Source organism: Cynocephalus volans, chromosome 3, assembly GCF_027409185.1.
Source record: "Cynocephalus volans isolate mCynVol1 chromosome 3, mCynVol1.pri, whole genome shotgun sequence".
NCBI classification, from domain to species: Eukaryota; Metazoa; Chordata; class Mammalia; order Dermoptera; family Cynocephalidae; genus Cynocephalus; species Cynocephalus volans.
This window is the reverse complement of record NC_084462.1, coordinates 148,913,649-148,938,509: the sequence shown is the minus strand read 5'-3', so window position 1 is coordinate 148,938,509 and position 24,861 is coordinate 148,913,649. Positions and strand designations below refer to the sequence as shown.

General features: G+C 37.3%; 1 protein-coding gene across 4 annotated transcripts in view; it reads right to left on the bottom strand.

The window, feature by feature from the left end:
* Positions 1 to 7,224: 7,224 nt before the first annotated feature.
* Positions 7,225 to 24,861, bottom strand: part of GPHN (gephyrin) — a 562,178-nt gene continuing 544,541 nt past the window's right edge. For all 4 annotated transcript variants that reach the window (XM_063088486.1, XM_063088482.1, XM_063088484.1 and 1 more), the window contains 4 exons: positions 23,653 to 23,717; positions 16,590 to 16,693; positions 8,935 to 9,031; positions 7,225 to 7,712 (listed from right to left, as the gene is read on the bottom strand). In XM_063088486.1, coding sequence (XP_062944556.1) covers positions 7,579 to 7,712; positions 8,935 to 9,031; positions 16,590 to 16,693; positions 23,653 to 23,717 — 400 coding nt within the window. In that variant the 3' untranslated portion in view covers positions 7,225 to 7,578. The remainder of the gene's footprint in view (positions 7,713 to 8,934; positions 9,032 to 16,589; positions 16,694 to 23,652; positions 23,718 to 24,861) is intronic.

Sequence of the window (24,861 nt, the reverse complement as noted above, 5' to 3'; positions counted from 1 at the left end):
AGGTTTCTAGCCATCCATTTCTTCATTCAGCATATTTACTGCACTCCAGGGCCAGGAAACATTTTTGTATAAAACTGATCTCTTCAGTGTTGATGATATTAATTCTGAGGTACCTTGATAAAAATTATTTGGTTTTATCTCACTTCCATTTTTTTTTGAGGTTACCAATATATTAAAACATGAAGAAACATCAAAAGAGAGAAATAAAAGTCATGGCGTATTTTAAATATTACCTTTAAAATATTAATGCTTTTTAACATGCACAAAACCATATGTATAACTTCATTGGAGATGATGCTAGAAGTGTGAATTTGAGGCACTTTGCCAAATTGAGGTACACGACCAGTTGTCCCTTTGTCCTTGCCTCTCATGAGATGGTTCTGTTTATTCATGCCTGCATGGGTTCCTCTCTGCTGCACATTCTAAACTTGAGACGTGAAGGTTTACTGCATGCTTTGTCTCTGCTCCCCGGTGGGTACTATGCGAGGTCAATTCTATTGGCCAGTTCAGTAATGAGTACGTACTACTTACTGGGCACCATGCCATGCTGGGATACAAAGATAAACAGTCTCTGTCCTCAAGGAACTTACCATCAAGTGGGAAAGGAGTCGTGTAAATAGGTTATTTCAATGTGGTGCGGTGATAGGATAGAGAGGTGCACAGGGGCCTCTGGGAGCACAGATGACAGACACTTTGTCTAATTTGCAGATTTAGGAAAGGCTTCCTGGAGGAGTTAATGCCCAAGCCAACTCTTGAAAGATTAGCCAGCTTGAGCAAAGTCACTGAGGCATAGAATGACAGGGTTTGAGGTGGTAACTGCAAATCATCTGCTGTTACATAAAGTTGGAGGAGAAATGAAGGTGGAGAAGGAAGGGACTAGATCATGGGGGGGCTTTGAATGCCATACGTGCCACTGGGACCTCATCTGCTGAGTGGTTCTCTAATGAATTTTACATGGGGAGATTTTTATGTTCTGGATTGGCTGCTCTGATAAAGTATAAAGGATAGATTTGGGGAGGCATAGAGAACAAGGCAGTGGCGGTGGGAATGGAAAGGAGGGGGCCAATTTAGGAACTATTCGTAGAGTTGACAGAATTTGGTGACTCACTGGATGTGGAGAGAAGTAGGTTGACTTAGAGTTTTTGGTTTGGGAAACTGGGTGAATTATAGTGCCATTGGACAGGAAACAAAATATAGGCAAAGGAACAGGTGTAGGAGGCAGCATGAGTTGCTTGTTTGCAAAAACCCTTACTTAGCATGGTGTCTTATAGTCAATTGGTGCTTAGTAAATAACTGAATTTTTTTCTTTCTTAAACCTTCAGTGGCTTCCCAATACTCTTAAAATATGTGACATATATCATAAGGGGTGTGTGTGTGCATTTAGTATTATACCCAAGGACCTATACATTTGTGAGCATGATCTGGCTCCATCCTAGCTTCAGTTCTTTCCAGTTATATTTCAAACCACTCCCCCTCCCTCATCATACTTGTCTCCTTCCTGACATTGCATTCTTTAAGCCCTTTCCTCTGCCTGAAATGCTCTTCTCTCCTCTCTACACATGGATTATTTTCATTTTTCAGAATCCAGATCAAATGTCACCTGTTTAGAGAGCCCTTTCTCAATCACCTGATAAGTGATTTGTCTCTCAGCTCCAAATCCACCATTGCATACTCTGCACTGTGATGCTGGGGCTGGAACTCTGCAAACTACATTTCTTTCACCAGCTGGCTTTCTGTTAAGCTCAACAATAGGTTGCATTAGACTAGAGGGAGCTTAGAAAGCAGGAGGGAAGACTGGATGCATATTCCTTCCTGTTGGCTTGTTGTTTCTGTCAGTGCCACCCTGGCAACGGCAACTTATTCTAGCCTGCAATCCCCCTCATCCTCTCCCTGCATTCTCAGAATCAGCAGCTGAGCAGTAAGTGCCCTCTCCTTAGAGGGTTGAGTCCTAGCTCCGAAGGGTCTGGCTTCTGAGCTTCTAGAGTCTGGTTACCCTAACCCTGCCCTACTAACCCCCACCGCCCTAGTTGTGGTAGTTATTTCCTCTAGTAATTATCCGTAATATCTCAGTATTTCCTTTGTGCTTTTCCAGGCCTCCAACTCCTATTTAACTTATTCCTACATTAATGTCTCCTTACTGAAATACTTAGTTTTCTGCCTTTTTTTCAAATGGTTGGACCCTGACACAACCACCAAATCTGATTAAGGCCTCCACATAGTTTCCCTCTAACATATGACTGAATTTTCTTCATAGACTTTTCCTAATCTGTATTTATTTATTTTTTCCTTTCTCATAATCTATCTCCATTTGGATAAGAGACTTTTTTTTCATTTATTGTATCCTCAGTGCCTAGCATGGAGCCTGGCATACTGTAGGAGCCTAATAAATGCTTGTTAAATGAACTGAATTATTACCAAAGACTAGAGGAGAAATATTGGTAACTGACCATGCAAAATGACCAGAATTGAGTAATTCTCTAACCTTTTGGTTCTAGGCCAAGTTGTTGATGAGCTCTGTAACACTGTAACTCTCTCAGAGAGTCAAGTCTAACACTTCTTACAAACATGTTAGATACAATGCATTATTTAATCTAGAATGAGCATCACTGAAATAACGAGATATAGTTTATTTGCTTTGAATTCTGTACTTACATAAATCCCCACTTTCTATAATTGGGAATGATAGTAACTTACCTGTTAGGGTTTCATGAGATCACGAGTTGGTCATGGGTTGGATCTACAGGTTTCATTGGTTAGCAAATAATTTTTAAAATGGGAGCACCCGAAGAATCTACTTGCTGTAACATGCAACATCACTTAATAAATAGCTTGTACTTGGCAAACAATCTGCTAATGTTCTTTTTGTCATTGTGTGATATGGCTTAAAAGAACCAAAACATAGAACTAAAAAATCTGGTCGAAAAAGAATGCTTAACTTCTACACAGCTGTAAGAATCTGAAGACGTCTTCTACAGTCTTTTATTTAAGTATAAACTGCCTGGACTGGCTGGAAAAAAAAAAAAAAAAAAAAGAGTATAAACTGCTAAGACAGAATTATAATATGTCATATATGCTTAATTCTTGAATAATTTGTCAAATAAATGCAAGTAGACTAGATGACATTCATGTCCACTGTGCCAAGCAGAATCATTTTCTCGAAACTTAACTATAAATTTTTCCTGTATCCACTTCAAATGCGTTTATATCTTTTCCCTTTTCTAACTCAGAAGGAAAAATGTCCCGTTTCTTTTCCAGGCTAACTGGGCCACTAGGGGCCCTAAATCCAGCCCTTTTTTCCTCTTCTTTCTCCATTTAGGACCCTACTCTTTCACTTTTAAGATGCCTACCACTGTTTTTCTTTTTTCAAAACCCACAAACAAAAATCTTCATCTTATCCGATCAAGCTACCATCTTGTATCTCTTTTTTTCCCCTTGTGTACAAGGTCCAAAGAATTCGTATTCACAGTTTCTATTTTGCAATCTGGCTTTTGCTCTCAATCCATTATTGAAATTGCCTCTTGCAGCTCACAAATGATTGTCTAACCAGTAAGGTTTTTTGAGCCTTTATCCTTCTTGATTTTTCTTTTGCATTTCACAGTTAATTATCCTTTCTTTCTTGAGACTCTCCTCCTTGGTTTGTGGGACTCCCAATTCTTTTCTTCTAAAAACTGCTCTCCGCCTCATTCCATTAGTGGCTTTTTCCTCCAGTACCCCAAAGACCTTTCTTCTTCTCTAGGCAAGCCTTTCCTTGATAATCTTCTATCCACTCTCACAATTCAAATACCACCTTTCTTTGAATGATAACCGAGGTTGTATCCAGCCAGTACCGCTTCTGTGAACTCCTTACAGACACTTTCAAATGCCAGCAGGACACATCTACCTTAGTACTCCTCTGGCATCTCAAACACATGCCCAAACTCAGAAGCTTCTCCACAAAATCCATTTTTTCTGACTTTCTTTTCTGTTACTTGTTTAACATTTTCTCAGTCAGCCAAGACTAAAGACTTTAAATCATCTATTACTTCTCTAACTTTCTTTCCAAAACTTGAAATCAGTTGTAAAGTTCTTTCCACTCTGTCTCCAGAAGCACATTTATCTGTCTCAAGCTTCCCATCACCATCACCTACACAATCACGATCACTTCTTAACTGGTGTCTCACTCCAGCTTCTTCCTTGTCTAATCTATCCTACTCGATGCTGCCAGAGCATTTTCCCTTCATTTCATGATACTTCCCTGTCAAGGATCTCTAACAGCTTTATTGCCTCTTGAATAAATCTAGACTCCTTAACTTGGTATTCAAGAACTTTATAGTTTGGTCCTTAAATGTGTACGTTTTCAGTCTTACAAACATCTGATATCAATTTTCCGTTTCTATAGCTTAGTGTTTAAGGGTATGGACTCTAGAGCTAGATTGTTAAATTTGAATTCTTGCTCCTCTCCTATACTAGCTGAATGACCATGGACAAGTTTCTTAATCTCTCTGTGCTTCAGTTTCCTTATCTGTTGTAGTTTTTGCAACACTGCTATATGGGTTGTTAAAATTAAACATGTGGTAAATGCTTAGAACAGTACCTGGTGTATAGTAAGCTCCACAAAAGTAGTGAGCTTGACATAATGCGTTTCATTGAACAAATATTTATTAATACCTACACATATGCATGTATGCCATGAATTCTTCTAAGGATTTGGGGATGATATCAATGAACAAAAGAAATTTGTCCATTGCCACACAGTTAGTATAGCAGAGAAGCAAGGATTAAGATTGAACAATCTGTTAATTTGTTAATTTCCAGAGCTGTTATTCCTATACAGTTGCCCCTCAGTATCCACAGGGGGATTGATTCCAGGACCTCTGCGGATACCAAAATCCGTGGATGCTCAAGACCTTTGCTGTCATTTGAATGTCCTCCCAAAGTGGTGGTGGAAGGTGAGGCCTTTAAGAGGTGAACGGATTGATTCATTCATGGAGTTATGGGTTGATGGTTTAATGGATTGTCATGGGTGTGGTTCTAATGGCTTTAAAAGGAGAGTGAAGAGGTTAGCTCTCTTGTTCAGGCCATTCTCACCATGTGAGACCCTGGTTGCTACGGGACTCTGAAGAGAGTTCCCACCCAGAAGGCGGCTCTCACCAGAAGTGCCTTCTGGACCATGGACTTCCCAGCTTCCGAAACTGTAGGAAACAAATTTGGTTTCTTTATAAATTACCCAGTTTCAGGTATTCTGTTGTAAGCAATAGAAATGGACTAATACATCCCTAATATAAAATAGCATAGTATTTGCACATAACCTAGGCAACCCTCATGTATACTTTAAATCATCTCCAGATTACTTATAATACCAATGCAATGTAAATCATATGTAAATAATTGCTATACTATAGCTTTTTACTTGTATTTTTTTCTTTTCGTATTCTTATTTTTACGTACTCATTTTTAATATTTTTGATCTGCAGTTACTTGAATCTGCAATAGATATGGAGGGCCAACTGTATTACAGACATAGGAGTTTGTTCTATAATTATTTATCCTATAATAAAATAATTATTACTAATTGTCCATAATTCTGTTTTTGGAATACCCTTCTTCCTGCACCATCATCTTCTAAATTTGATCCTTTTTTCAAGACCCACTAAAATGCCATCTTACCCCTTGAAGTTGTACCCTATAGGAAGTTCTCATTTGGATTCCTCCAACCCTTTAAATCTGTCTGTATTATGACATTTATCACATTCTATACACTCTACCATGTATTATCAAATATCAAACAGTACGGTTACTCGCATGTTTTTGTTATCTCCTTAATGGAGTGTAAAATCAGATACCCTGCCCTATTCACCTTTGTAAATAGTAGCATGATGTACTTTGTTCCCAAGTGCATAGTAGATGCTTAATAAATATTCCTTGAACTAATGTAGAGTTCTTGAAAGAACTCTTTGCATGCTTTTTCATTTGACCTCTATCCTTATCTTCTTCAATGGTAAATACAAAAGAAAATTTAAAATAGAATATTTTATTTTCAATTCTGGAAATATTGAATATCAGTATCAAATATTTGTTGTTTACTACTTATCTTTATCCTCATCATGTGCCTCCTTGTATACTAGCAGGCTAATTTTTGTAATTTGCTTTACTAAGCATAGTTTATAGCATAGTTAATGTCTCTCTGTTACTGCCATTTGAAAAGTGCCATAAGGAGCCATTGTGGATAGAGTATATTATATTTTATTTGTTGTATTTTCTATGGTCAACACAGATTTTCTCCATTTCTCACATCCTTTCTAACATGATCAAAAACTTTCCAGGTACTCACCTGCAATTTTCTGCTTCATGTCTTATTTTTTCCCTCCATTCCAAAGAACTGTAGATGTTTAAAATTTGCTTTTACATCATCAAAAGTAAGAATTAATTTTTTCCTAGGTCATCAAGTATCTTTCCTCTAAATTTGCTTGCTATTCCCCAGGTATGACCAGAAAGAACAGACCAACTTCAGGTCCTCTTACTTTCTAATCTGTATTTTCACAGTGCTATAGACCACCATGCTATTTTTTCCAAACACTATAGTAAAATATAGAGTTACATTATATCAGATTCTAAATCTCCTTTATACCATTTAACCTTGGTAGGCCGTCTTAACTATTTCTCTTATCCAGGCAGAAACCCCATCAAAATGGCATGACAATATTCCTTTTTTAATGATGAGGCCAACACAATAAATTTTTATATAATGATCAAGGATTTTTTTTTTATTCATTAAGTTTCAGTATCATTACAGAAAATGTTATGGTACAGAGTCGTTTAATATTATTTTGTCTTTGTTCTTGATTTCCACATGAATGCTGGTAACACTAATATCTGTACAAGATCAGTCTTTGATTTTATTTTTTTGTTCTGTACAATTTTAAATGTATTGGTTAAAAAGGCTGTCAGCACTTAAGGAAGCATTTTTTCTTCAGTTTGTTCAAATAAAAGGTATCCAGTTACTGTCCAAGAGAACTGTGCCATGAGGCTACTAGGGTGAGAAGCTGCCCTGGACGCTCTGCAGGGGATGATGCTTGAGGAAGGGCAGGTCCTCCACCCAGTCAGTCTTCTTTTGGCACTGTGCACATAAACACGAGACACGTGATAAAGAACAAGCAAAAGCTCTCTGTAAAGCGGTTATGAAGTATACTAAGAAGGGAAATCCAAGGGTTGCCTACATTAGTATAAATAAGCAGACAGCCTTGATTTAAGAGCATAAGTAGTTGTATTTTAAAGATGAGAAAAACACAAGTTCTGCAGGCACCTACCGCTGTCTACCAAAAGCTATCGCTATCAGACCTAGCATTGAACACACAAAGCAATTTGCAAGAAAGGAAAAATTTGCTTTGATATAATCAGAATAGAGTTGTCTGTTAAGATTTATTTTTAGGTGTTTTTTTCTTTAAAAGGTATTTAAATTCATTCGAAATATAGTTCAAGATGTTGACTATACAGATCAACTTTTATCCAAGTCAGAAAAACTAGCTGTGCCATTGCATATTACAGGATACAGTCAATGATATGTGGACATGCATCAAAGCTTTCTTCTGCTGGTGACCATCATAGCCGTCCAATGACCATGACATCCACCACCTCGCCCTTGTGGAGCTCCACGTACTGCTCTGTCTTTGGAGGTAGCATCAACAATCCATTGGCGCTGCGCATGCTCATCAGACGGCTGCTCATCTGATTACCTAGAAAGAAATACTTTCATTAGAGCAGCTTAAGCATCGAGGCATTTACATTTGAAACCCTTATAGACATTTTCAAAATGAAGTCTGATAAACAGAAATGCAGGTCTTCAAGAGGGAAGAAAGATGATCAGACTTCCCAGTACCTTTTTCAGGTGGCCATACTACTATATCCTATCACATTATAACCTTAAAACATTAGACATTCTTGCTTAGAAGAATAAAACAATTTTATAGTATTATGCAAAATGCCACAGAATTTCTTGATGCAGGCTGACATGTTATGTGTGTCTGAAAAGAGAGGATTTAAAAACCTATTAAAATAGGGCGAGCCAGTCAGCTCAGCTGGTTAGAGCACGGTGTTATAATACCATGGTCAAGGGTTCAGATTCCTGTATTGGCCAGCCACCAACAAAACCCCCCCAAATCTATTAAAATAATAAAGATAATAACAGCAACATCTATGATTTCTTTACTAAGTGCCAGACAAGGTACTAGGCACTTTACTTAACTGTCTTATTTTATTCCACAAGATTCAAATGAGTCTTAGGTAACTTACCTAGGGTCCTACTAACTAGGTTGGTGGATAGTTTGAATGCAGGTCTCTCTGATGGCAAAGACCATGTACTTAGTTACTATATTAGTTGATGTTTGCACTTGATAGGATCTTTGTTCAAAGGGTAATATGATTTTTCCAGAGTTACATGAAAAATTAGGCAAAATATGAAAAGAGATGTTGGGATAAAAGTTGAAAGTCTAGAGAAAGTAATTGTGGAACTATGAATTATCAATATTGATTTCTTTGCCCTTAAAATTCATCAGTATCTAGAGAATAGTACAGGTACAGAGAATCATGTTATAAATTAGGCTTTAATCTCACCTTTCAGGGTGGCATAGCCACAGTCCCCTCCTTTTCCTACTACGAAAGTTATGTTCAGAATTTACTGGTTGAACAGACCAAATTTTCTGTAATTCTAGAGTTGTGTCTCAAATGTTTATCTAGAAAATATGGCTCAATGAAATAACTAAATTTTTATTAATTTTTCTTTTACTCTTGTCCTGTTATGATGTACTGTCTAGGAATAATTTAACACATCTAACTTTCAAAAAGGAAACTGTATAATAATTACAAAATTAGGTATAATCAAAGATGAACATTCTACATAACAGGATGTGTTATAACAGGATAGGTACATAGGGATACCTGCAGATGTTAATGACTAACCTGTACTCTGTGCCCAAGGCAGTGGTTCTTGATGATGCCAAGTCAATATACACCGATGGTATTCTGGGCGAGGATCCAGTTTTACATCACATGATAACTACAGAATAAAGAGGAAAAGAAAACAAACTTGGTCACATGATCATCTTTCAAAACTATGGGGTGGTGGAGGTTCTGCAAAGGATAGTGGACATGGAAAATATTCTTGTCATTCTGCTACTTCCATTACTGCCACCTTATGTTCTTAATACAGGAAGTCTGGGGGTTGGTTTGCTCTAGTGAAAAAAGAAAAGAAGACTAAGAAGTTGGTTTTCATAGTGGGGAAAAGGGTAGATAAAAAAGATAAAGTCTATTTTTATGGGTTGTGAGGACAGAAACCTCTGACCTATGAATTGAGAAACTGAAGCAGATATCTTAACATTTAAAATAAAGGAGGCAGACCTAAACAAACAAACAAATTCAACGTCCATTTGTCTGTCTGTCCGTCCATCCATCCATCCATCCATCCAGTAAATATTTACTGAGGACCTAATATGTTCTAGGCACTATTCAGCTACCCATTTCATATACCTATCTTCAACATAAAAGGTATAGGTTCTTTCTTTTTCTCTTGAATATACCACTAGTGTCCTAATATATAATCTCATTAAGGCAAATAAAAGTCGTCTCTACTAAAAGTTACACAATTGTGGTTTAGCCACATCACGTGCTTTTTCTCTGGAATCCAGAATGAAACTCAATTCTAGCATGTTTTTCCTTGATTAAATTACACCAACTCTTTCACTTGATATTGCTTATGTTTGTACTCTATATCTACTGGTAGGGTAAGTTGCCATTATTCCTAAATCATTTTGTGATTCTTCAAGGGCAAATCTCTCCCTCTCCCTCTTTCTTTCAATCTGTGTGTGCATACGTGTGTGTGTGTGTGTGTGTGTGTGTGTGTGTGTGTATTCTACAGTACTAAACTACAAAAGCTACTTACATGGCTATTTAATTTGCTTGTATTTCAGCAAGGTTTTTTTCCCCTAGCAATGGCACTGACTGACTCATGGCAGTACAGTGAAACAAGTACTGGATTGGGATGATATCAGATACCTACATTCTACTCCCAGCTTTACTCTAAGGTGTGATGTATGAGCAAGTTACGTTGCTTTCCTATACCTGTTGTTCATCTACAAAATGGAGTTACATCACATAATGATTAAAGTGCATTCAAGTTTTATGATCCTAAAATTTTAAAATTGTTATTTTTCAGTCAATCTAAGAATAAAAACTTATTTTGTTTTAAAGGAAGATATTTATATAGATTTCTAAAACAAGTCAGTTTACAACTAATTGATCACAATCAGTTACAGGTTTCTTTTCCTTCTCCACTCCCACTGCTTCACTTGACAGACCTTTAAAAAAAAAAGAAAAAAAAAAAAAAAACCAAAAAACCAAGAGTCAACTGCATCAAATTGGAGTGACAAATTTTTTTCATAGCCTCTTCACAAACAGCTGTTCCTTGTGCAGCTAGAGATGAAACTGATTAGATTTTTCTGAAATGCATAATACTTTACTAACCAATCTATTTATTTGTACTGACTTTATAGTTCTTTTATATTATATCACTTAGCTTAAGAAGGCATCTGTTTAATATGAACTTCAGTGCTTAAAAGAATGATGCAACGTGGGTAAACATAGACACACTTTTTGGTGGATAAAGAATTAGAAATGGTTGATGTTTCAGTTCTGATGACTTCTTTTACTCTTTCAACATTGCCAGTAGGCTGTGGACTAGGGCTGTTTCCTTTGAATATTTGCCTGGCACACAGTAGTCACTAAAGAGATAAAATTGTATTATTTGCTGTAGTATTATATGGTATGGTCTAATTGTAAATATCTAAGGGAAAGAATTAGTTAAAAAAAAAAAAAGGTCAAGAGAATAAGAAGCCACAGGAGAGGAAATATTTGCAAAAGATACATCTGATAAAGGACTGTTATCCAAAGTATACAAAAACAGTAAGAAAACGAACAATCCAATTTAAAAAAATGGGCAAAAGACCTGAACAGATACCTCATCAGACAAGAAATACAGATGGCAAGTAAGCATATGAAAAGATCTTCAACATCACATGTTATTAGGGAACTGCAAATTAAAACAACACACCTATTAGAATGGACAAAAATCTAAAAACACTGACAACACCCTATGCTGGTAAGGATGTGGAGCAACAGGAGCTCTCATTCATTGCTCGTGGGAATGCAAATGGTACGGCCACTTTGGAAAACTGGCAGTTTCTTACAAAAATAAACATACTCTTACCATATGATGCTATAATCGTGTTCCTTGGTATTTACCCAATAACATGAAAACTTAATGTTCACACAAAAAACTGCACATGAATGTTTACAGCAGGTGTATTCGTAACTGCCAAAACTTGGAAGGAACTAAGATGCCTTTCAGTAGGTGAATGGATAAATAAACTGTGGTCCATTCAGACAATAAAATATCATTCAGCCCTAAAAAGAAATTAGCTATTGAACCATGAAAAGACATGGAGGAAACTTAAATGCATATTACTAAGTGAAAGAAGCCAATCTGAAAAGGCTATAAAATGTATGATTCCAAATATATGACACCTGGAAAAGGCAAAACTATGTAAATAGTTAAATTATAAGTCGTTGATAGGAGTTGGGTTGGAGGGAGGGACGAATAGAAAGAGCACAGAAGACTTTCAGGGCAGTGAAACTATTCCATGTGATACCACTATAATGGATGCATGTCATCATACCTCTATCAAAACCCACAGAATATAAAACACTGAGAGTGAACCATAATGTAAACTATGGCCTTGTGGGCAATAATGACGTCTCAGTGTGGTTCATCAGTTATAATAAATGTACCACTCTAGTGTGTGATGTTGGTAGTGGGGGACGTTGTGCATGTGTGGGGCCAGGGGATAGACGGAAACTCTGTTCTTTCCAATCAATTTTGCTATGAACCTATAAGTGCTCTAAAAATAAAGTAAATTAATTAAAAAAAAAAGGACGAGTAATGTGTCCTTCTTTACCCTGATCATCTTACAAAGTGACCTCAAAGTAACCTTGTGAAAGGGTTCACAGGGGACATGATGACTGAGTCTTCTAAGATGAGTAAGGAATTTACCAAGCTAAAAAATGAGATGGTGGTGGTGAGAAGAGCGTCTTCCAGGAAGGAGAAGAATTACAGGCATAGGCAGGGAACCTCATGTCCATTCTGAAAGTTGCAAATTGCTTGGTACAGTCAGAGTATGGCCTGGGAAGCAGATAAAACTGGAGAGGAAAACTGAGGCCTTGGGATGGAGGGCCTCCTATGCCCTTTTGAGGAGGTTGGACTTAACCCTGGGGTCAAGGGAAGCACTGAAGGATTTTAATTGGACATATTAACATAATTAGAGTTAGACATAAGAGAGATTTAAGAGACAAGATTAGAAGAAGGGAAACCATTAAGTACACCAAAGGTTATAATACTAGCAAATGTTGGAGCCATCATTCAAATCCAGGCTTATCTGGCTACAAAACTCAGAGGATGTGTATAGGGGAGGGGGCTTGAGGGGAACGGTGAAGATTTGGAAGACTACAGTAAGGAACAGAAAAACCTGATCCATAGGATATAGAATGGAATTTTGGCCCCTACTGAATTTGTAAATTGGAAGGGATAACTTGAATAGCTGTATACTCTTCTTGAGTTGTGCTTAGTGGCCTGGGAATAAAAGTGAAGGACAAAGAAAGGAGGATTGAGACAGTTTGTGGATTCTTAGCACGGGCTATGGAGGAAGGAAGAAGAGGCAAAAAAAAGTTGAGGGTGTTGGGAAAAAGTTGCATGGTGTGTTGTATCACACACCACAGGATGTAGGTTGGGTGAAGCAAGTGGTAAAGCCAAAAGGGGCTTATGAACTGAAGGAAAAAGGTAGAGGTTATAGGAGTGAGGGTTCCCACTAGATTTTTTATCTACTGATAGGTAACTTACCACCGTTACTAAATGGTATACCAGAGTTGGTGATTCTGGAGATGGAACAGTACAGGATATGGAAAAGGATATGCATGTGAGTTGCTGAAGTAGAAATAGAGGTATTTAGAATTATGGAGGTAAAGCAACTGATGGTAGGGGGTGAGGTAGAAAGAGAGACTTTTAGACAATTACCAAAGACCTGAATGTCTGTGGGGGAATGGTTTCTGGAAGGTTTCATGGCAGTGATAAGGAGGTGAATGCTCCAGAGGATTCGGGGAAACAGGCTGGGAATAAGAGCTGCACAATACGGAGGAGAGAGTGTGAGAAAAGAGGTCACCAAAGGGGATTCTTTATTTTTTTAATCTTTATTTTTTCTCCCAAACCTAGTTGTAAAACACCAAAGGGGATTCTGTTTTGAGTAGAGGCCCAGGATGACACACTGAGGGCCCAGTGTAGTGCTGGAGACCTGGCCTTGGTTGGGGTCTGATCAAAGCTTCCAAAGAGTAGTTAAAGGAGCGTTATTGCACTAACTTTTTTGATAAGTGCTATAAAAGTTACGAGGCAGTGTTTTCATTAGTGTACCAGAGAGGGCCTTGGGCATATTTACCTGGTAAATCATCTGTCTAAAACTTATCACATAACTTATCACATAACTTTAAAATTATTGTACATACTGGTATAGATCAGTTTCAAATTCATGTCTTCTAGTTATAATGATCATTTCCTAATAATAAGTTAAAACCTATTTACATTTCTTATTTTATTCTTATATTTATTCTTACATTTAAAAATTTATTCTTATCTTAAATATCTATTTTTAATCCATAGGCCATGATATTCTCATATGACTGACATCCAATAATATCTTTTATTGATCAATGACTAATCTTATCACAATAGACAATGATATTTCTCTATAATTTCAAGCGCCATAGCAATTTTCAAGCAATATAAACATTTTGTTGAAATGCTTTGTACTTCACTGCTTATGACCGCAGTCAGAAAGCATCCATCACGTTCTTATAGTAATCAGGATAGTAATTCTCAAGTGAAGAGGGAAGGTGGATAAATTAGAATAGTCTGGTGGAGTTCCAACATGCTTACACTCTCCCAGGACTGATCTGGTCCCATGGGAGATGCAGGTATTTTCCCTTTTCCATCTCCTAATCACTCTCTAAGGCAAGTTGTTAATACTAATGGGAGTTACCTCAAGTATGTTTCTAGAGAAAAAGACTGAGAACAAGGAGAGTGTAAGGTGCTTTGATGGGATATTAAGGAAACACATGATGTGCTTGTGTGGAAACACAGAGCCAATAATTCTATTCGATGAATACTAGGATTGTGTTTCTGATTGTGTACTAAAAATCAGAAGCATTTCAATTCCAACCCAAGGAAATAAGCAGAGTGTTTATTCTAAACTGATGCTCTTCCAAATGCTTTGATATAAAGGGAGAACATTTTCTGTCTTGACCTTTTTAAAATAATGCAGCATTGCCCTGCCCATAGAATGGTGACAGAGTCCAATAGTATGAGTTACCCACTCCAGCATTTAACATCCATCCCCAAAGCAGTAAGAACTGGAAAGGCAATGACTGTGGCATCTATTTTGGAGAACAGTGGTAGTAAGTGGTGTCTGTAAGCTGCGTCTTGTATGGTTAGAAAATAGAGATGTTTCAAGGAAGTGCTTTAGACCTTTATGGCAGTTATGTCAGTGAAGGTGTCGGGGTAATTTTGGGAGCTAAAAACAAAAGAGACAAATAGCCAAGCATACTGACAACCCATGCTGGCAGTCCCAGTGACGCTGCTATGGGAGAAGGGTGTTTGATTCTTGGACAAGTTCTCAGTTCCCTGAGCTGACAGGAAATGGGCAACATCATGAACAACAATATCAAGCATCAGTCTGATGACACAGCGCCACGTCATTGCTGTTGTCACAACGGATGGCTGCAACAACGTCAGTTTTAAAGAAGAGATGGGTGTTCAAATGAGAAATAAATGAAAGGATTTGTAAGAACTCTGCAAAGTCAAAGAGAAGCCATCTTTCTATCTCTTACAACAATGTGCATTTTTCTTGTTTCCTTAATTTAGCAAATATAAAAACAGTGAATAATTTCAGTATTACCGGTTTGACTGTCTAAATTTAAGCTTTATGACTGACCTTCTGACTTGATCACAATACTTTTTGCCCGTTAATGGATTTTTTTTTTCTTTTTCCACTTAATATCAAATAAGACCACCACTGTGATTATTGAAAAAAAATGAAGCTGAATTTTTAACGAAATTTTAAGAAAAGATCTCTTCATATACTAGTCTACAAAGTCTCAGTATTTAAAAAGTGAATGTTAAGAATATTTAAAGCCTATATTTTCTTAATGTTTTTATCCTATGTAGTCTAAGAGTGACATTTTATTAATATTTCCTCTTCTATGTTTGTGCTCTTCCTGTTAACTAACCATGTCATTCTGTTATATCATTCTGTTATATTCAGAACTCTTCAAAAGAGTTTGGTTTGGTACTGTAGTTTATATTGCCAAGAAAGTTGTTCACTAGTATAGCAAGTGTATTACATAAATAGCTGAGTAGTAGTAAGCCAAATTGAAGTTAGTGTTGGTGGAGAAAGGGACTTTAATTTCCAAGTAACTTTTACCATGGATAGAATTCCTTAGCCTTAGTAGACAGTCCCCGACTTATGATGGTTCAACTTAACTATCTTTTGACTTTACCATGGTGTGCAAGTGATATAAATTCACTATAAACTGTACTTCGAGAACTCATACAACCAATCTGTTTTTCACTTTCGGTGCAATATTCAATAAATTATTTGAGATATTCAACACTTTATTGTAAAATAAGGTTTGTGTTAGATGATTTTGCCCAACTGTAGGCAAATGTAAATGTTTTGAGCATGTTTCAGGTAGGCTAGGCAAAGCTATGATTTTCAGTAGGTTAGGGGTATTAAATACATTTTCGACTTACAGTATGCATATTTTCAACTTATGATGTGGTTATTGGGACATAACCCCATTGTAAGTAGTGAAGCATTTATGGTCCTTTTCTAAACTATATTGTTCCCCTTTCCTCCTGAATCACCAGGGTCTCTCTCTAGTCCTTTGATTGTCTTTTTCTGAATTGTTCGAAATTTAACAATGGGGTGCTGGCCAGTTAGCTCTGTTGGCTAGAGTGTAGTATTTATAAAACACCAAGGTCAAGAGTTTGGATCCCTGTACCAGCCAGCCACCAAAAAAAAAAGAAAAAGAAAAAGAAAAAGATAATTAACATTGGGGTCACAGAAAAAGTGAGCAGGTTAACTGCTGTCCTCTGTGAATTTTCATGGGGAAAAGAGAATTCTTATCCCTCATTCTATATATATGTCTAGTATTACAATGGTGCCATCTACGTTCTATTGACCATTGTCCTTAAGTATCCACTCAAATTTTTAAGTCTTGCTCTCTAGATTACTATATGGACATCTAGCTGGAGAAAATGATTCACTTTCGAAGTCATGTAGGAGATGAATAAAAGGAACCCTTTCCCCTCCATTTTCTGTCACAAAAGGAAGAACATAACCACATTTCCCATCAAAACTAATATAAAATTATAGATATTTACTTTGGGCAGTTAGGAAATCATATCCTTAATTGTTATCAGACTTCAATTTTAGTTTCTGGTCATTAGAAAACATTACCCTGGCTTTGATGATGGTTGGCCGAGGATCCAAGATGCCCTGCATCTTTCTCAGTGCAGGCACAACAAAGAGATTGCAGGTGACCACAGCTGATACAGGATTCCCTGAAAATGAACCAAACATTTATAGTACACTACATAAACATTTGCTAAATAATTATATCTGTCTATACCTTCAGTTATCATACAGTGTGATGGAAATGCCTTTCTCTTCTGAATCACCTTGAATCCAACAGGGTGCCAGAACAGAAGTAAAGTCAACCAAATGCCATAGAGGGTGTAAACATTTGGGTCTTCTAGTAAAACACAGAGACTTCTGATGCCCAGAAGCTGTTCAACACCATTTATTTCTGCTTTCCTGAGAGTCATGAATCAAAAACCATTATTAATCTTGGTAAGGTTTAAAGCAGTTAAAAAGTTTTATATATCTACTTTTTACATATCCTTTTTTGGTACCAAAAAATTAGAAAATACAGATAAGCATAAGGAAATTTATCTATAACCTCCTCTACCCAGAAATTAAATTTAAAAAGTAAAACCAAATGAGATTTAAGATGTGTCTTATGGACTGAGCTATGTCTCTCCCCCAATTCATATAGTGAAGCATTAACCCCAATGTGACTATATTGGGAGATAAAGCCTTTAGGGAGGTAATTAAGGTTAAATGAGGTCATAAGAGTGAGGCCCTAATCCATATAGTACTGGTGTCCTTATAAAAAGAGGAAGAGACAGCAGGAGGGTGTGCACATCAGAGGAAAAGCCATGAGAGGACACAATAAGAAGGTGGTTGCCTGTAAGCCAGGAAGAAAGGCCTTATCAGAAACCAACCTTGCTGGCACCTTGATTTTGGACTTCCAGCCTCTGGAACTGTGAGAAAATAAATTCCTGTTGTTCAAGCTACCCAGTCTGTAGTATTCTTTTATGGCAGCCAGAGTAGACTAATACAAATATTATGTTCTTTTAAAGTTATAAGAATTTGAGGAATTCAACTGTACCTCTCCAAGAACTCTAGATATGCCATACACTTCAAGGGGACAAAGGGTTGGCTATGAAAAACAAAACAGAACAAAACTGGGCTGTGAATAACAGAGTTTGTTTACTGTGTGGCATTATTAACTAAGCTGTGTGACCTTGGAAAGTTCCATACCTTATTTTTTAAAAAATAATTTACTTATTATTATTATTTTTTACATTGTAAGATGTTGTGGAGCAGTGAGGGGAAGGAGGAGAGGGGAGGAGAAAGGGAGGTGGGGCGTGCTTGAGGCTTGTGGCACCCTCCTTGTTCCGGCAGGGGAGCCCAGGGGGCTTTTGGTGGCAGCTTGGTGGTCATCACTGGGCTAGACTTGGACCTCGAGGGGCACGGCTGAGGCCCTTGGCCCTCTCTCCATCCTGGTTTTGGGAGTGTGGGAGGCTTCTGGTACTTCTAGATTTTTTTTTTTGAAAGATAATTTATTATACATACATGTGGAATACAATGTTGATTTTCAGAATTGTGTAGATGGTTAGATCAGGATAGTTAGCTTATTCAGCATTAAAATACACAATCATTCTTCGTGTCCATTAACCAATTCCTCGTTAGCCCCCTCCCTCTCCCCCTCCCATCCCCTTTTCCACCTCGAGTAACCACAGTTCTTTTCTTTCTAAAAGTTCAACATATTACTGTGATGTTTCTTTCTTCCTCTGTCTCTTTATTGTTTATTTGTGGATTCAGCTCCCAGTTATGAGTGAGAATATGTGGTACTTCTCTTCCTGTACCTGGGCTGTTTCACTAAGGATAATTTTCTCCAGGCTCATCCATATTGCTGCAAATGGTAGAATTTCATTCTTTTTTATGGCTGAGTAGTATTCCATTATGTATATTTACCACAATTTCCTTATCCAATCATTCATCAATGGACATTTAGGTTGGTTCCATCGCCTGGCTATTGTAAATAGAGCTACAATAAACATGGGAGTGCAGGTATCCCTTTGTCCTGATGATTTCTAATCCTCTGGATATATCCCCAGTAGTGGGATTGCTGGATCAAATGGTAGTTGTACTGGATTGAATTATGTCCCCTCAAAACTCCCTGAAGCTTGAATTGTGTCCCCCTGAATTGGTCAGGGGCATGGTTCTGAGGGCTTTAAAAGTAGAGAGAGGCGAGTTTCTCTCTCTCTCTACTCTCTCTGCTTCCACCATCTTGCAATGTGAGAACCTGGCGTTGCTGTCACCATCACCGGATGGACTTTGGACTTCCCTGCCTCAGAAACCATAAGCAATAAATTTCATTTTCTTTATAAATTACCCAGTTCCAAATGTTTTGTTATAAGCAACAAAAATGGACTAATACAGTAGTTCTAACTGTAGTTGTTTGAGGTATCTCCATAGCGTTCTCCATAATGGCTTCCTAATTTACAGACTCACCAATAGGGCAGAGGGGTTCCTCTTTCTCCATGTCCTCACCAGCATTTGTTATTCTCTGTCTTTTTTATAATAGCCAGTCTAACTGGGGTGAGGTGATATATCAAAGTGGTTTTGATTTGTGTTTCCCTGATTAGTGATGTTGAGCATTTTTTTCATATACCTGTTGGCTGTATGTCTTCCTTTGAGAAACATCTATTCAACTCCTTTGCCCCTTCTCTAATTGGATTATTTGTTTTTTTTACTGTACAGTTGTTTGACCTCTTTGTATATTCTGGATATTAATCCCTTGTCAGATGCATAGCTTGAAAATATCGTCTCCCATTCTGTAGGTTGTCTTTTCACACTGTTGATTGTTTCCTTTGCTGTGCAGAAGCTTTTTAGTTTGATATAGTCCCATTTATTTTTTCTTTTGTTGTCTGTGCTTTTGGGGTGTTATTCATAAAGTCTTTGCCCAGTCCTAAATCCTGGAGTGTTTCACCTATGTTTTCTTCTACGAGTTTTAAAGTTTCAGGTCTTACATTTAAGTCTGTGATCCATTTTGTGTTGATTTTGGTATATGGTGAGAGGTATGGATCTAGTTTCACTCTTTTACATATGGATATCCAGTTTTCCCACCACCATTTATTAAAGAGGCAGTCTTTTCCCCAATGGATGTTCTTGGTACCCTTGTCAAAGATCAGTTGGCTGTAAATAAGTGGGTTGATTTCTGGGTTGTCTATTCTGTTCCACTGGTCCACATGTCTGTTTTTATGCCAGTACTATCCTGTTTTTGTTACTGTAGATTTGTAATATAGTTTGAAGTCAGGAAGTGTAATGCCTCTGGCTTTACTTTTTTGCTCAGAATTGCTCTGGCTATTCAGGGATTTTTGTTGTTCCATATGAATGTTAGGATTGCTTTTTCTATTTATGTGAAGAATGTCACTGGGATCACATTAAATCTGTAGATGGCTTGTAGGGTTTGAATGTGTTGTCCCCGCCAAAACTCATGTGGAAATCTGATCCCTGATGTGGCAGTGTTGGAAGCTGTTTGAGTCATGAGGGTGGATCCCTCATGAATGGATTAATGCTCTCTCTGGGGGAAGAGGGGTAGTGAGTGAGTTCTCGCTCGGTAGTTCCTGTGAGAGCTGGGTATTTAAAAGACCCTGGCACCTCCTCTCTCTTGCTTCCTCTTGCCATGTGATCTGCTTATATCCGCCCACTGCCTGCCACTTTCCACCATGAGTAGAAACAGCCTGAGGCCCATGCCAGATGTAGCTGTCCCAGAATCGTGAGCCAAATAAACCTCTGTTCTTTATAAATTACCCAGTCTCAGGTATTTCTGTTATAGCAACACAAACGGACTAATACAATGGCTTTGGGTAGTATGGACATTTTTACTACATTGATTCTTCCAATTCATGAACAGGGAATGCCTTTCCATCTTTTGGTGTTTTCTTTAATTTCTTTTGGTAGTGATTTGTAGTTCTCATTATAGAGATCTTTCATCTCTTGATTAGATTTATTCCTAGGTACTTTATTTTTGTGGTGGCTATTGTAAATGGGTTTGCTTTCCTGATCTCTTTTTCTTCTAGTTTATTGTTGGAGTTCTAGGTTTTATAGGTGTTCTTTGGTGGTGTTAGACCTTTACTGGCTAATATCAGAACTTTGTCTCTGATCTGTGGGATTTTTGTTTTCTCTTTTAGTTCTGTGTTGGATTATTCACTGTTCCCACCACTTAAACTCTGCACTGGAACTAATGTGTTGTCCTTTGCTTACTTCTAATATGGGGGAACTTCCTGTGGGGCCCAGCACTTGAGCCTTGTGGTTGAGCTAAATTGCCACTTTGCTGCTGATTCCCTGGGGAAGGATTTTTGTGCAGCTCAGGTTTTAAGTGTTGACCTTTTAAGCACTTCTGGGTCTTGTGAGGTCTAGTACACCTGGGCTGTGTGGAAACTCTGGTCTTGACCTGAGTCTTTTCAGCAAAGTGCACCCCCTGCAGTTCTGTATTCCTGACCAGTCTCCACTGAGTGGTCCTGTGCTGAATGGAGGGCAGTCCTTGCTGTGCCCCAGTGTTTCCTTGGTGGCCAGTTTCTCTCACCCCCTGCTCTCCAATCACTTCCCACGGGACAGGTCATGCACCGGGACTCACTGGCCTTTGAATGGCTCCTTTTTTCAGTTGTCTGTGGCTCCTTGCTCCTGTGTGGGTCCATAGGAACCCTGTTAGTTGTCTTGCTGGCCTGGGGACTACCAAGCCCTCTTCTCCCCTGCAACCTCCAAGCAACTTCATACAAAGTGCACACCTGTGGCTTCTGCCAGCTCTTGTTAGGCGCACTCATCAGGGCTAGCCTTGAAGCGGTCAGAGCTCGAAACAGTTGGAGTGGTCCCTGCTTTCTCTCATTGTGGCTTCTCCTGCCTTCATGAACTCCATACGTCTCTCCTCCTCTTCCCCTGAGCTCTAGCCAAGTTCCATACTTTTTTAAGTCTAACTTCATGCATTCACAAAATGAAGGTTTGGACTACATGATTCTCAAGATTCCTTCTGGTTCTAAAATTCTAATTTTATCAATACTTTTATATGGTTGTATATATGTATGTATATACTGGGGGTGGGAAATGTGCTATTAGAGTTTTAGGTTCCCTTGGTCTGGCTAAGTGCTAATTGCATCACCAAAGTAAAAGGCAATGGTCAGATTAGCCTACTAGCTAAAACCATACCTTCAATTATCTTTTACCCAAAAAGTAGTTAAGAACTAATTTTTTTAAGTTGCAAAAAGTGATGACTGATACTAATAACTTCAACAGAAAAATGAGTTGTCCAGCAGAAGAGCAGACTTTTAATAGGAATCAATTACTTTTCTCTTGCCTCAAAATACAAGCAGAACAAAAAAGCCGTTGTTCACCAATGATTATAAAATTCCTATAATATTACTGCTTTATAAAATTCCTGTATAAAAATTAAATTGCTTTACATAATTAAAAGAATGGGAAGGACTGATACAAAATGTTCTAAAAAGTTGTTATTTCTGGGTGGGTTGGGAAGTAGGAATAACTTTTTTTTGTGGATAACATTTCTTTATGCTTATCTGTATTTTCTACTGTTTTTTACACTTGATCTTAGCCAAAAGGCCGAGAAGCGATTTTCTACTGTTTTTTATAGGGAACATGTATTACTATAGTAATTTCAAAAAGTTAAAAAAATAGCAATACTAAAAAACTTTTAAATTGCTTTAAAACTTGTCAAGATTAGTGATAGCTTTAAACGCACGGCCTGCAGGAAAGCAGGAATACACTTTTGAAATTGAAAATCTTTGTAAACTGAGCATGTTGCAGTTTCTATAATCTGAACATGTGAGTTGTTGCTGCCCTCTTTTGGTTCATTCTGGATGAGCAGAGAAAGTTTCAAATTAAAGTAGCAACTTGAAAACAGATTTTAATTTTGTCATTTCTTTGGCAGATCAACAGTACTTCATTAGTAATGGTGAAACAGTTTCCTACGATAACATTTTTTGTCATACGATCACTGATGCTCTATAGGTTGTCACATTTTCTGTAGACAAAGTAAAGGGTCTCTTGTAGACATTTCTTCATATAATGGTTTTCAGAGTACCCAGGGAAATATTAAAGGCCCTAAGTAGCTTCATACATTTTGAGGACTATTTTACTTAATGTCCTCTAAAATTTTCTATATGATAAAAATCTAATCTCTTTTATGCTTATAGATAGGGGCTTAAAAACATTTTTAAAGTTTACAATTTTTCTGCCTGCCTCCCTTTCTTTTATCTCTATTTTGCGATTTACTTAATATAAAAGGTAAATAAATATCCCAAAGCCATGAGACTTGTGAATCTGAAAGGAGTAAGTAGGTGATTTTCTGATGAAATCTGTGCCAAAAAATAGGGAACTGGACAGAATTATCAGAATAATTTCAAAAGTTAAAAAAATAAGAAATAGATAAACAAAACTTCTAAACCACTTTAAAATTTATCAAGATTCGTAATGACTTTAAATGCATGGCCCCAAATCAACAAAAAATTGAATCTGAAATCCTTGCAAACTTAACTACTTTGCTTTTTCTACAATCTGAACATGTAAGTTTCTACTCACGTGAGAGGGAAGGTGAGGATGGTGATGTTGTAGACTGATAAGTGGGATTTGGTTGAAAAGCAGCTAGTACCAGTAGCCCCCCCCTTCTCTGTTCCCCCTCCCCCCAACCAGCCTAAATCTGGCAAGAACCAGAGGCAGCTTTGTATTTTTTGATCTAGTATTTGCCTGGATGACTCAAGGCTCTTTGGCCCCTTGAGCACAATACTTCTAATTATGAGAGGTGATTAGAGTGTTTTGCCTATAAGGAAAAGGCAAGTGCCCCAGAAAGATCTAGTAACAGCTAACATTTGATTATCATCTTAGGGTTTGGAATATGCTTTGAAAGATATCATCTAATTTGACTTTCACACCAATCCTATGAAGCAGATATTAGTCTCATTTTATAGGTGAAGAAACTGCCTCAGAGAGGTTAAGTGATTTGCCAATTGTAAAGACCTGGGCTCAAGTAACCTGGGATTTGAGCCCAGGTCTTTCAGATGCTAAATCGAGTGATCTGATAGAGGACTGCTCACAAGAGAAATCCAAATAAGTTTTGTTCATTTTTCTGGAAAAAACAAATGATTTCAATTATTCTTACCTGGTAGTGCAAAAATAATTTTTCTTACACCATCAATATCCAAAGTTGCAAAAGTCGTTGGCAGGCTAGAAGAAAAAAAGGGGTTACTTGTTAGTGATTGCTAAGTAATATATATGACTAGTAAACTGAGCACTCCAGTTTTCTTGTTATGTGGCTATCCACACAGATTGCCCATCATATACATGTAAAAACATTCTTCTGTTGACTTGCCTTAAATCTTTATACTCTGATATATTTCAGGAGCATTTAAATAAATTTGGTTTATTTTTAGCGTCTTCTATTTTTAAGTAACCAAACTTCCTGGTTTTCTGTAGCTTACGTTTTTTTTCTTCTTGCCAGTGCCATGGAATTATACCCTAAATTCTGGAGTTTCTGAGTTTCCCCACCCCTCTAGTTAATAATGTCTATAGTATTTTTTCTGGATATTTACAACAACCATTCTTATTATCAGAAGACTACGTGATAATATATGTCTATCAGATAACTGCTTATTGTTTAAGATGAGTATTTCTTAACTTTTTAAAACCATACTCAGCAATATACATAAAAATCTCCCTGTTTGAAATATCCAAATAAAATATCATGACTAGAACAAATTTAAAGCTATAGTAATTAAAAAGTATTCTCAAATTATACTTTCTCAAGATTCTGACATGAATTCTTATCATGGGGGTGTGGGAGGAGTGAGTGGCATGGAGGGAGTGAGCAGTTGAGAATTGTGATTTTTTTTCCTATTAATTATCCTTTATGTAGATTTTTAGCTAAAAATATTATTATATTAATGAAACTTAAGCAATGCAGAATCCTTAGGGAATGCTGAAATTTCCATACAGATGAAAATTACCTTTTTAAGTACTCACATTGTTTTTATTTTTACTATTTTTGCAGGTTGATCTTTCAAAAATGGATCAGTCACTCATTACCTTTTGCAATAATATGGTGACACTAACACTTTTTGATGATTCAAACACATCATTAAGTATTCTACTCTGCTAATACAGTGATGTTAGGTTATAAGAGTAACATGGGTTTTCACCGATAAACCATAACCCCACACTGCTGTGTTTCTATAGTTATTGTTTCTGTTTTTTTTCCCCCCTGTGGCTCCCCTTAATGCCAGACTGCCATCATCTCGACCCTTAAAGCTGGCTATAAGTTTGGGAATCAGAGAGTAGTACTAATAGTCATATTGTTAGAATGGTAATAATA